Here is a 12756-nt window from a genome sequence, read left to right on the forward strand (position 1 = left end):
TTTCCCAGTTTAAGCTTTAACTGGCTACTTGGTGAAAATCTCTAGGAAAAAAAAAAAATTAGCTTCAGGCAGTGAAAGGCTTTGAGATGCTTTGGGATCGTTTAGGCCTCTCTGCATAAATAAATCCAGATTCAAAAGCAAATGTATCTGGACACCAGAGAAACAGTCTGAATGACCATAACCTATGACCCCACAGTCCACTGCTGGCCTGTAAACATTTCATGCTTTACAGTTTCAGTTAAAAGAATTAAAGAATACAAGGAAAGGAAAAAAGATGTGTTAAACAGACAACTCCCACGCCTCCGAACCATTTCTCACGTTTTCAGACTCTCAGCACATCCAGAGATTGTAAGCAGGGAAATTTAAACAATTAGATACGGAAAAATGTAGCTTCTTTAAAGCCACTCATCACTTTGACTTTTAAAAATGGGAATCACTTTTACGGCTGACCCCGCATTAGTGTGTGAATTTATTCTAAGTACCTCTCAGCGTCCAGTGCTTCTGGATCCAGGTTTTGCTGCTTCAGGTCCCGAGTTTCGTCAGGTTCTGGGGGTGAGGAGACACCCATCTTCCCATCTTCTGCAAAAGCAGGGAGCTCAGGCCTGGGTTGCTCCTCGGCCTGTGGGGGCCCAGCCGGGCGGCCCCCATCTGGGGCAACTTCAGCATCCATCCTCAGAGCCCCTTCTGAGCAGCCTGGGTACCCAGGGCTTCCTGGCACAGCCGAGGCAGCAGCCACACCGGAGAACATTCTAGTAGTACCTGTTTCAGGCAGGTCCTCAGACACACGTGCCCCGGTCCCAGCTGTGCTCAAAGTGACGTCACCCTCTGCTTCTCCAGCAGCTCTGGCTTCCAAGCCGGGCTCCAGCGGATTCTCTGCCACTTCCCCAGCTGGGGGCTCCAGGGCGCCCTGGGTGCCCAGGGCATCTTGTGTTTCTGAGACGCCAGCTGCACCTACACGCCTCCTCTCACCCCCAAGAGGGTCTGGGGTGCAGGGCTCACTGATGGCCTCGGGCAGAGGTGGGACGTCCACGTGGGGAGATGCTCCCTGGGCAGAGGTGGATCCTGGCGTGTCACCCAGAGCCCCTGGGTAAGAAGAGCCCCGGGCACCATCTTCTCTGGGTTGACTGTCCCAGTGGGCTGTTTCCTGGCACTGTTTTCCAGAAGGAATCCTGTCATCTGGACCTGAATCCCCTTCTCCATGGCTCTGGGGAGCCACCTGCAAGTCAGCCCCGGAAATCTTTGGAGATGCTGCTTGTGAAGACAGACCTGAAGCTGATTCCTGTGGGCCATCTGGCTGCTGTGAATGGGCCGGGACTCCTCCAGGTCCCGGCCACCAGCCTTCCCCGGCCCCCTCCGGCTTCTCGCTGTCCGCCAGCATCTGCAGGGCCTCGCTCATTTCCTTCCCGACACTGGCGCCCAGCAGGTTGTGCTCTGCGGCTAGCCAGGCCAGCCCCGGCAGCTTTCCTGGAGCTGGATCCTGGGGACCCAGACGAGAAATCTCAGCCTCCACAGTCAGCTCTTGCTTCTTGCCCTTCGAGTCCACCCAGAGACCAGCGGGAAGGGTGGGGAGAGGGGCGACGGCCACTCCTTGAGTTGCATCTGGAAGCTTCTCTGGGCTTGGCACCGTGAGGCCCTTCTCCATCATCCTCTTCCCGGCTCCCACCTTTTCTCCCTTTGTGCTCTGGGGCCGATCGGTGGTCAGGGCTCCAAGCACAGACTTCTCGAAGATCTTGGTGATATGCTCCCTGAAATCAGGCAACCCAGCGAGCATCCCAGTCTGCCTGCAGCTGGCGTCTACACCAGCTGATGCTCCCCGCCTGGGATCCTTGGAAGGCTCTAGCCTCCTCTCCCCGCTGCCCTTGGTCTCTCTTGCTGCTTCCCCTGCCTTGCTCTCCTCACTGACAGGGCATGCTGGAATTTCACCGGGCTCAGCACTTGCACCGGGAGCTCCTGACCACTTCTCCTCCCCTGTGGTCTGCTTACCCTTGGCCAGAAACGGCATCCTGTCCAGGTAGGGCACGGAGTCTACAGGACCCTCTGATGTCCCAGCTTTCGGGCTTCTGGGGCTGGCTGGCGCTGCAGAGATTCCCTCACCTGCAGCTCCTGCTTGGGAGAGGGAGGACTCAGCAGAGCCCTCCGTGGAGGAGGCCTTTTCCGAGGCAAGCAGGGGCTCCCGAGTGGAACAAGGGCTTTCACCAGGGGCTCCGGGGCCTTGAGGTGAGACAGCTTTGACGACACTATCTTCCAGCCCTTTCCTGGCAGCACCCTCGATGTGCAGGTAAGGAGTGCCAGGGGCAGCCTCCTCCGGGGGTCCAGATGGCAGGAGCTTCTTTGAGTCAGGGGCAACCTGCACTGCAAAAAGATCCACCAGGCTCCTGGGACTCCCAGCCAGCTCCCTAGCTACAGGCCAGACATCCTGGCAGTTGGCCGAGAGCTGCTCACTTGTAGCAGGGGTAGAGGCTTCCTCCCCAGGGGAGGGGCGCTGCTCTATTTGGAGGGAGCCTGGCTCCCCCAGAGCCTGCCACATCCCCAGGGCTCCTCCGTCCGCCTTCCCACAAGTCTCAGCACCATCCGCACCGTGATCCTTGACTGATGGGAAAATCCCAGAAAGCTCCGGGACCTCTGTATCCGAGGCAGTGAGGTGCTCCATTTCCTTCTGTGGGACCAACCCCGGTTGCTGCCCGTCCTCCTGGGTTTCTTCACCTGCCTCTCTCACTGGGGCATCCTGGGTGGGTGTGGCTCGGGGACTGGTAGGTGCTGGAACCGGCCGGCAGTGAGCTGTCTCTGGGAGAGCTACTGAGTCAGGCCGACAAGGCGGGGCCCCCACGGTGTTTCCACTTGCCTTCTCTGTCTTGCCCAAGTCCTGGAGTTGGGGCCAAGCGTCAGCTGCTCCTGAAATGCCTGCGTCCTCAAGACATGCTTCTTCATGCTGGCTGCCGGCATTCAGCCCATCAACCAGCTCCTGTTGGGACTCGTGTGGCCCCTGCCCAGTACAGCTATGTTCCTTTCTGTTCAAGCTACCTGCAAGAGAAGGGTCTTGGAAGGTGTCCACTGCAGGAGATGAGCTCCTGGACAGCTGACTGATGCTGCATTCTCCGTCTTGCCCCTTCTCCCCGAGTGCAGGCAACTCAGGCCTTGTGGGTGCTGACAACTGCGAGTTCTCGGTTGCGGGATTCTCCAGAACTGTGTCCCCAGGAGCTGAACTCGGAGCATCAGACAGACTGCCTTTGCGAAGTTCACTTTGAAGTTCTGTTTCAGAAGCCCGTTCCTTTCCTCCATGAGTGGATAAGCTCACATCTTCCTGAGGTTCCACAGGTATGTGGATTTGAGGAGAATCTGCACCCAGGATGTTAAAATCCATATCACCTGGATAAGTCTCTTCCTTGCTTTCGCACTGTTGGGATGTCTCCCTGAGCATATCGAAGACTGATGCTTCTGGGTGTGTCTGGGATATCTGGAGATGGTTCTCAGGACACAGTAAGGGCCTCTCGGATGCAATCACTTCTATGCTGCTGTCCCCTGGGTGAGATAGGTTTCCCTGCCGATCTTGCTCCGGGCCGAGCGTTGTGAGCCCAGAGTCCACTGCCCAGTTCTCTTCCTCGGGGGGAGGGGGCCCATCAGCATGGACTTCCTGTCCAGCTGCGTCACGCCCCAGCCCATGGGGGTGAGGGGGTGTCAGCGAGCCCTCCCCCTCCCCATGGCCGGGCCTCTGTGCGGATGGGTGGCTCCCTGACTTTATTTCAGGCATGCTCTCCACCTCCTGGGCTTTGGGGACGACCTCTGGAGCAGGAGCCGACAGGAAATCCGATTTCTCAGATTCTAAAGCAGGAAGAGAGTCCATTCTTCCCAGTCCCTCCACGTCCTGAAGGGTGTCGGGACATTTGGTCTGCAGTCCCGGCCCCGCCCAAATGGCTCCCCGGGGAAGAACACGTTCACCAGCTCCTTCTGGTCCAGAGAGTGGGCCAGGATGCTGTTCAGGGAGCTTGTGCAGTGAGCCTGATGCGTGGACCACTTGGGATTCTCCCATCATTCCACGGGCCACCACGTTCCAAGCTGCATCTTCTGAGGGAGAGTCGGACCTGTCCGCATGCCCAGGGATCTCCTCTCCGAGTGGCTGTGCTAGGACTGTGTTTGGAAGGCCTGTGGTCTCATCTCCAGGCAGCTGTGAAACCTCGTCCTTTTCCACCTCTGGATCAGGCTTACAGCCCCAGGCCTCGGGTTGCTCTGCCTGTAGATTCCCAGGATCTGCACCATCAAGGGGCCCTGGGGCTGCTCCCTGTCCTCTAGGATCAGCCCCAGAGTCTCTGCTTTCCTTCTCAGCCACAGCTGGGTCTTCAGGGGCCTTGGCTTCATCCTTCGGCCCTAGTGACCTGCTGGCACTCTCATCTGATGCTCTGGGAGTGGGGAGAGCTGGAACCTTTGGTTGGACTTCATGGCTTAGCTCCCTATTCCCAAGCTCTGCCCTTTCCTCCAGGGAGGCAGGAGCAGGAATCTCTCTGGGGCCTCCTTCTCGACCCTCTCCTTCTCCTCTGAGGTCTGATGCTTGCTTCTCCGGTCCTGACAACCCTGCTTCTACCCTCTCTGTAGCCAGATCTGTGAGAACAGGCATCTCGGTCACGGAAACCATCTCCCTGGCTTGTTCTGCAGCCACGGAGGCCAGAGCCGCTGGCAGGGAGGGGAGGCTTGAAGCTGGACCCGCATCCTTGGTTGCGGCATGTGGGGCAGGCTCAGGGCTCATGAACAAAACTCCCTCCGGCTGGTCAGCTATCGCCGCCCAGGTGACTTGACTGGGCTCAGCATCTTGGCTCCCGGTCTGCGAGTGACCCTGAGCATCACGGGCACCCAGAGTCTCCTCCCAAGAGTCCTTGTCCCCTGGCGCCAGGGCAGGACCTGGTGAATCCCAGGGCAGCTCTGCAGGCGGGAGCGCTCCCATCGGCTGCTGGCAGCTTTCCTGGGAATCGGCCTTCCCTTCAAGTTCGTGGGCGGCCCCTGAACTGGTCCCAGTGGGAGGGCAGGGCCCGAGGAATCCCGCGTCATCGGTGAAATCCTGAGGAGGCCCCTCCACTGGGCATTCGGGGGCTGACTCTTGGGAGGTTGAGGTCATGGGTTTTAGGGGAGGCTCCTCCAGGCTGGCTGAGCCCTCTTGGCCTAGTTGGGCAGCAGGGGCCTTGGGGGCTCCCTGCAGGGACTCTGGCCATGGAAAGCCAGCTGCAGCCTCTCGCCCTTGGGAGTTGAAATCACCAGGCCAGGAATTCTCTCCACAGAGCTGCACCTTCATCGGCTCTGGAGAAGCAGTTGGTGGAATTCCTGCCAACTCATCAGTGGAGCTGGAGGAAGACAGTCTCTGCCCTTCTTCGTCCTTCGAGCCTGTCTCTCCTCCGGCACCGGGGACGACAAAAACCACCTTGTTCTGAGTCGAGTTGTCGTCCTGAGGGACAGGGGCTGCCGGCGCCTCTCCTGGGCCATTTGGAGAAGGTTCCCTCTGAGGGTGTTGAACCAGGGGCCAACCTTCATGTTCCCCTTCTGGGCTTGCCAAGCAACCTTCCGGGGAGCCCTCGGCAAAGCGCATGGAGGACGAGGGACTCTCCCGTTCCTGGGGCTCCGGTGCACTGGGACGTGGAGAATCTTCTGGGCCCCTGGCTGCCTGTGGGTGCTCTCTCGGCTCAGTCACCTCCGGGGACACGAGGCAGGGGTCTGGGCTGGCAGCACCCTCAGAAGCAGAGCTGGAACCTCCGTGCCAGACGCTGCCAACAATGAAAACATTTAACATTTCATCAGTTCTCATGGAGGGCAAGGAGAGCGTAGAGCACAGGCAGAATCACCCCGCCCCTCTCCCACCAAAGCACGGAACACACCATCCACATGCGGCTCATCCTCCCCATGAAGAGAGCCCCCTCCCCATCCTACCGCACCCATAACCATGACTTTCTCCAATAATCAATGCAGAGAATCTCAAACATTCAGTCTGAGGTTTTCCATGCTGGTCAGTAGTGAATAGGGAAATTAAATAGCAAGGAGATCAAACCAGTCCATCCTAAAGGAAATCAACCCTGAATATTCATTGGAAGGACTGATACTAAAGCTGAAGCTCCAATACTTAGGCCACCTGATGCAAAAAGCCAACTCACTGGAAAAGACCCTGAGGCTGGGAAAGATTGAAGGCAGGAGGAGAAGGGGATGACAGAGGATGAGATGGTTGGATGGCATCACCAACTCAATGGGCAGGAGTTTCAGCAAAGTCTGGGAGATAGTGAAGGACAGGGAAGCCTGCCTGGCATGCTGTGAGGTCACAAAGAGTTGGGTGTGACTCAGTGACTGAACAAAAACAATTATGGACTGAGCTGTGTCCCCCTGAAAATCCATATTGAAGTCCTAATCCACAATGTGACTGTGTATGTGGACATAGGGCCTTTAAGGAGGTGATTAGATTTAAGTGAGGTCATAAGAGTGGGGTGCTAACCCAGGAGAACTTACGTCCCTGTAAGAAGAAGGGGGACACCAGGAGTTACTCATACAGACAAACAGGCCATAGCAAACATAGCAGGAAGGTGCCATCTGCAAACCAAGAAGAAAGGTCTCAACAGAAGCCACCTCTGCCAGCACCCTAACCTTGGCATTCCAGCCTCTGGAACTGTGAAAAAACAAAATTCTGTTGTTGAAGCTACCCAGTCTGTGGGATTCTCTTATGGCATTGTGAACAAACTACTGCAATGGGTATGTTGAATATCATTTTACTATCCTTTCAACATTTTTAAGGCTTCAAATTTTCCAAAATGAAAAGTTGGGAAAATACTAATGGATGAAATTTATTGAACATCAGTGCTTTACATGGATTATCTCTCATTTAACCCCACCAATAACCTTGCAAGGTGGATATTACTATTGCCATTTTGCAGAGAAGAACCCTGAGAACAGAGGAATTAAGCTTGAATCTGACGGACCATGATCTTCTTATTCATTCTATGCCTCCAAAAGCAAAAACTTTTAAGGAGGGAGACTGAATGTTTGTGTCCTCCAAAATTCATATGTTGAAAACTAATCCCCAAGATGATGGTGAAAGGCTGAGGTTGCAAGCCATGTGCTACACTGGGATTTGTGGCCTCCGAAGGAGAATTCAATCCGGGGCCAGAGACGAGGCTTGACTACAAGGAGCTTTTGTGTAGCAACGTTTTCTTATTAAAGCATAATAAGAGACAGGGAAAACTTCTGACACAGACATCAGAAGGGGACAGAAAGAGTGCCTGCTTGCTAGTTTTTAGCAAGGTGTTTTATGTCTGTTAGCAGGCTGTTAATCAGACAAGAGAGACACCTCAAGGCTGAGGGAGTCTCACCAGGCCCCTCTCCCACAACATGCATTTCTGAGATAGAATGGAACAAGGTGTGTCATCCCTGGCCATAAAACAATTGACATGAATATTGGTTTGCCGCACCATTATCAGCCCGAGGTCTGAGAAAAGAAAAAAAAAAAGGTTCGTCTTAGGCAAACCGGTTTGAAGAAAGGCACATTTCAAAGCAAATACATAGTTTCATTAACATAGCTCAAGAAAAACACTTCTGTAAGAAAAACGCATTGGTTATCTCAAGGTTTGAAAAAAATTCAGTTCAGGCAGAACCAGGTGTCCTCAACAGAGAAGGGGGGAAAAAAAATGTCTGCCACTTGCAGTTTATTTCCTCCCACCACATGGGGACCTCTGGCCTTCCTACCTATTAACCCTCTCAATGGTATTAGGAAAGAAGGGTCTTTGGAAGGTGTTAGTCATGAGGGTGGAGCCCCCATGAAGGGGTTAGTGCCCTTTAAAAAGAGATGCTGGGAAAGATTGAGGGCAGGAGGAGAAGGGGACAACAGAGGATGAGATGGCTGGATGGCATCACTGACTCAATGGACATGGGTTTGGGTAGACTCCGGCAGTTGGGGATGGACAGGGAGGCCTGGCATGCTGTGGTTCATGGGGTCGCAAAGAGTCGGACATGACTGAGTGACTGAACTGAACTGAAAAGAGATTCCCAGAGAGTTCCCTTGACCCTTCTGCCATGTGAGGACTCCCAGAGAAGGCATCCACCTATGCACTAAGAAGTGGGTCCTCACCAGATTTGAAACCTGCTGGCACCTGGATATTAGATTTCTAGCCTCCAGCATCACAAGAAACACATGTCTGTTGGCTAAGTCATCCAGTCTATGGCATGTTTATAGCAACCTGAATGAACTGAGGCAGAAGGCAAGAGGCTCTTTACCTGACTCCATTCTAGCCTCTCACCAAGCCCCTCACCTATGAAGTATACATGACATCACATGACAACCTCAAAGGAGGTGTGTACAGGTGTCACTACACCAGTCATCCTGATTTAATGCCCATCTCTGCACATCAGTTCAGTATCAGTTCAGATGCTCAGTCGTGTCTGACTCTTTGCGACCCCGTGGACTGCAGCACACCAGGCTTCCCTGTCCATCACCAACTCCCGGAGCTTACTCAAACTCATGGCCATTGTGTTGGTGGTGCCATCCAATCATTTCATCCTCCGTCATCCCCTTCTCCTCCTGCCCTCAATTTTGACCAGCATCAGGGACTTTTCAAATGAGTCAGTTCTTCGCATCAGGTGGCCAAATTATTGGAGTTTCAGCTTCAACATCAGTCCCTCCAATGAATATTCAGGACTGATCTCCTTCAGGATGGACTGGTTGGACCTCCTTGCAGTCCAAGGGACTTTCAAGAGTCTTCAACAGCACAGTTCAAAAGCATCAATTCTTCAGTGCTCAGCTTTCTTTATAGTCCAACTCTCACATCCATACATGACTACTAGAAAAACCATAGCTTTGACTAGACAGACCTTAATGGTAAAGTAATGCCTCTGCACATATGACACTGAAAATATTTCAGATGGACCCGAGAGAGAGTTGGCTACTATCTCAACAAGATTAGCATTTTCAGACAAAAAGCAGGGCTCACAAGAGCAAAGAAGGGAAAACTAAAGAGGGTTAAGTTACATGAATCTCTCCAATCCTCAAGTGGTCACTAGGACAGACATGCCCATGGAGAGTCCTGGCCCCGTGCTGATGGACAGGAGTGAAACCACTAGAATTGCAGGTAACATTCCTTGACTTGACCTCTGCAGAGCGGAATTTCTGAAATTCAATGGATTGTTCCAGAACCAGCAACTCTGTACTTGTGAACCTGGCTATTTCCCTTTTAATAGGCACTTTACGCTTAATTGTGTTCCACTCATTAAGTGGGGGGATCAAATCATTTAGTAGCTAATGAGATTAATGGCATGAAATTCAGAAATGAAGCATTCCTACTGATGTCTGCCTGTTCAAGAAGCACAGAACACAGCTCCCTCTGCACTGGCAACAAAAGAACAAAGTGGCTTTACTGATTTGCCTCTGAGAGCAGTGGCCAACTCAGGAGAGTGTGTGACTTCCCTTCAGGCTGCCTGAAGTCATGACCGTCTGGTGACAGGATGAAAAATTCACTCCACTGGGGCACCTTGAAGACCTGCGGGTCTTACAAGAGAGCGACCGGGAATAACATCCCCCAGAATGTGAACACGGACTCCCTTCAAAATAAGGACCCAGTCTTGGCTTTCTTTCACCTGAACTGAGCACCTGTAATCTCTGTGATTGCCCATCAGAAGCCAATTTTTAAACCAGATTAAAGTCACTCACCAGGAGGAGATTTGCCCAAGGGCAGGAAAAATTCTACAAAGTGATCTGTAAGGGCTCTGTATTAATTGGAGCTTGCACAATGTCCTTTTGTGCTTCAAGATGGAATAAAAAATGTGTAGGATGGAGGTTCAGCTCAGAATCTAAAGGCTAGCTCTTGTGGGCTGGGCAGCGTGTTCTAAATGCAAGGCTCTCAGTCCAAAGGGGGGAGGGCACTGCCTTTGAGCTGAGGAGGGCAGAGCACAGTGTGGACCACAGCCTCCCCGGTGCAGCCCTGATGCCCCACACCAACAAAGGGAGGGGCACGGGGTCTGGAGACCTGGGAGGAGGGCTGATTCGCTCCAGCAAAGGGCTGAGCAGATGATGGAGATGCAGAGAAGGCCCTCCCCACCACCCAAGCTGGAGACAATCACATCCAGATGGGTTCCTAAGGCGTAGTTCCGAAGACGCACACTCAAGCCAACTAGGAATGCTTGAGAAGAGGAAGGAGACTGGCTGGGGGAAAAACAAACATGGTCTCTGCACTACCAGGCTTCAAGGGAACCAGCAAAACCATAAAGCAAAATCGCCAAGATGGACAGCTGCCACATCCTGAGTATTTACTAAGGCCAAGACCATGCTAAGCACTTTTCAGTTCTGATGACATTTTATCCACACAGTAGCCAGGCAGAGTGGATGTCGCCCCGCCCCTTGGTGCACAAATGAAAAAATATCCACACAGAGCTTCCAGACCAGACCTGGGTCTCACGCAGAGCTCCTGGTGCAAAGTGAGATGAAGCCCCGCCTGGCTCCAGGCTCCTGCCGCCTCTGGCTGCTTCGTACTTGCTGGCCTCGCCTCTCCTGGACCAGGGCGGCAAACTCTTCTCCCACCCAGGCCGGCCCCTGCACTCTCTTCTCCAGGCTGCAGCCAGAACTACGGCTTAGACATGAAAGCCTGATCCTGTCACCCTCGTGGGAAGACCCTCCAGTGATGACTTCAGTTTGCAGTCAGCTGTGCCCCCAGCCTGCCTTTCCGGATGCAATCCACACAGAGCTCTGCATCCCTGCATCTCCCTGGAGCTGGAGCCCTCCTGCTTCTCCCTGAGAATCTCAGACCCAGTCTCCACTTCTCAATGAAGCCTCCCTGGCCTGGCCTCTGGGATCAGATCTCCTTCGACAGATTTTGTGAGGGCACTAGTCACGGCTACCATCAAGAAGGATGACCATTTCTCCTTCTGGAGTATGATGGAGACTGGGCCTTGCCTCTTTTAAGTACTGTATCCCTGGTGCTTGGCATATAGCAAACATTGACTGTATGAATGTGTCAGTGGATGGATGGACGGATGGATGTGTGCATGAATAGATGGATGGATGGATGGATAGGTTGTTGTTCAGTCGCTCAGTCATGTCTGACTCTTTGCGACCCCATGAACTGCAACACAACAGGCTTCCCTGTCCTTCGCTATCTCCCTGAGTTTGCTCAAACTCATGTCCATCGAGTTGGTGATGCCATCCAACCATCTTGTCCTCTGTCGTCCCCTTCTTCTCCTGCCCTCAATCTTTCCCAGTTTTCAGCACTCAGCCTTTTTTATTGTCTAGCTCTCACTGTCCGTACATGACTATTGGAAAAACCATAGCTTTGACTATACAGGCCTTTGTCGGCAAAGTAATATCTCTGCTTTTTAATATGTCATCTAGGTTTGTTGTAGCTTTCCTCCCAAGGATCAAGCACCTTTTAATTTTGTGGCTGCCATCACCATCTGCAGTGATTTTGGAGCCCAAGAAAATAAAGTCTGACACTGTTTCCACTTTTTTCCCATCTATTTGCTACAAAGTAATGAGACCAGACTGAACTGAACTGAACTGAACTGAATGAGACCGGATGACATGATATTTGTTTGGTTTTTTTTTTTTTTTTGATATTTGTTTTTTGAATGTTGAGTTTTAAACCAGTTTTTTCACTTGCATATCTAGAAAAAGACTAAAGTCATTAATGGAGACATCTTCTCATGATGTCTCCTACCAAGATGTGTGCTTGACTGCACATAATCCCCTTCACTGAAATCAGATATAACACTGACTTTCCCACCAACTCTTTGGAGCAGTTCCTCAGAGTTCTCTGAAATTCTGTCTCCCAGCCTATAGTCCTCATTTTGCCCCCAAGCTGAAAAATTGATGCTTTTGAACTGCGGTGTTGGAGAAGACTCTTGAGAGTCCCTTGGACTGCAAGGAGATCCAACCAGTCCATCCTAAAGGAGATCAGTCCTGGGTGTTCATTGGAAGGACTGATGCTGAAGCTGAAACTCCAGTACTTTGGCCACCTCATGCGAAGAGCTGACTCATTGGAAAAGACCCTGATGCTGGGAGGGATTGGGGGCAGGAGGAGAAGGGGACGACAGAGGATGAGATGGCTGGATGGCATCCCCGACTCGATGGGCATGAGTTTGAGTAAGCTCTGGGAGTTGGTGATGGACAGGGAGGCCTGGCGTGCTGAGATTCATGGGGTTGCGAAGAGTCGGACACGACTGAGCGACTGAACTGAACTGAACTGAAAATGTAATTCACAACTCTCATGCTGTGCTTTTTTTTTTTAGTTGACAATGGGATGAATAAATAAGTGAAGAAATGTATATTTTTTAATTGACACCATAACTGCTCACTTAGGTTGACTCCTGCACTGAGGGTATGGCTCACCATTCCAGAGACTTTAGAGAAGAAATTTACATTCTGAGTGATCTGTGCAAAGAACTCTCAAGTTAATAAGGCGATGACAACTGCCATGCTTTAACAACCATAACATGGTATTTCACAGAGAAAGCACCTCCTCAGAAACTTCTTTGTGATCTTAGCAAATTAGGTCCGGTCTACATTCACGGTCCTAACTTTTTCCAAACAACACTCCCTACATGGATGCCAGGGAGCCTGCTGACCTTGGCAGCCCCTTCAGACTCAGCTGTATCTTTTAAATGCAGTTTTAACTCTTTTCTGTGCTCATTCTGTGTTAGAAAAAAGAAAGACCACAATGCTTGAGCAATTCAAGCAATAGATGAAAGGAAAATATTGGTAGGGTCTAAAGAATTATTGGGGAGAAAGAGGTATGTGCGAGGGTAGATAAAACA

The 12756-nt window shown here is 52.1% G+C and overlaps 1 protein-coding gene across 14 annotated transcripts in view; it reads right to left on the reverse strand.

Annotated features, from left to right (window-relative positions):
* Nucleotides 1–12756, reverse strand: part of TACC2 (transforming acidic coiled-coil containing protein 2) — a 228576-nt gene that overhangs the window by 153492 nt on the left and 62328 nt on the right. For all 14 annotated transcript variants that reach the window (XM_043475242.1, XM_043475253.1, XM_043475252.1 and 11 more), the window contains one exon: nucleotides 483–5744. In XM_043475242.1, the coding sequence (XP_043331177.1) occupies nucleotides 483–5744 (5262 nt within the window). The remainder of the gene's footprint in view (nucleotides 1–482; nucleotides 5745–12756) is intronic.

This window comes from Cervus canadensis, chromosome 8, assembly GCF_019320065.1.
Source record: "Cervus canadensis isolate Bull #8, Minnesota chromosome 8, ASM1932006v1, whole genome shotgun sequence".
Classification (NCBI taxonomy): Eukaryota; Metazoa; Chordata; class Mammalia; order Artiodactyla; family Cervidae; genus Cervus; species Cervus canadensis.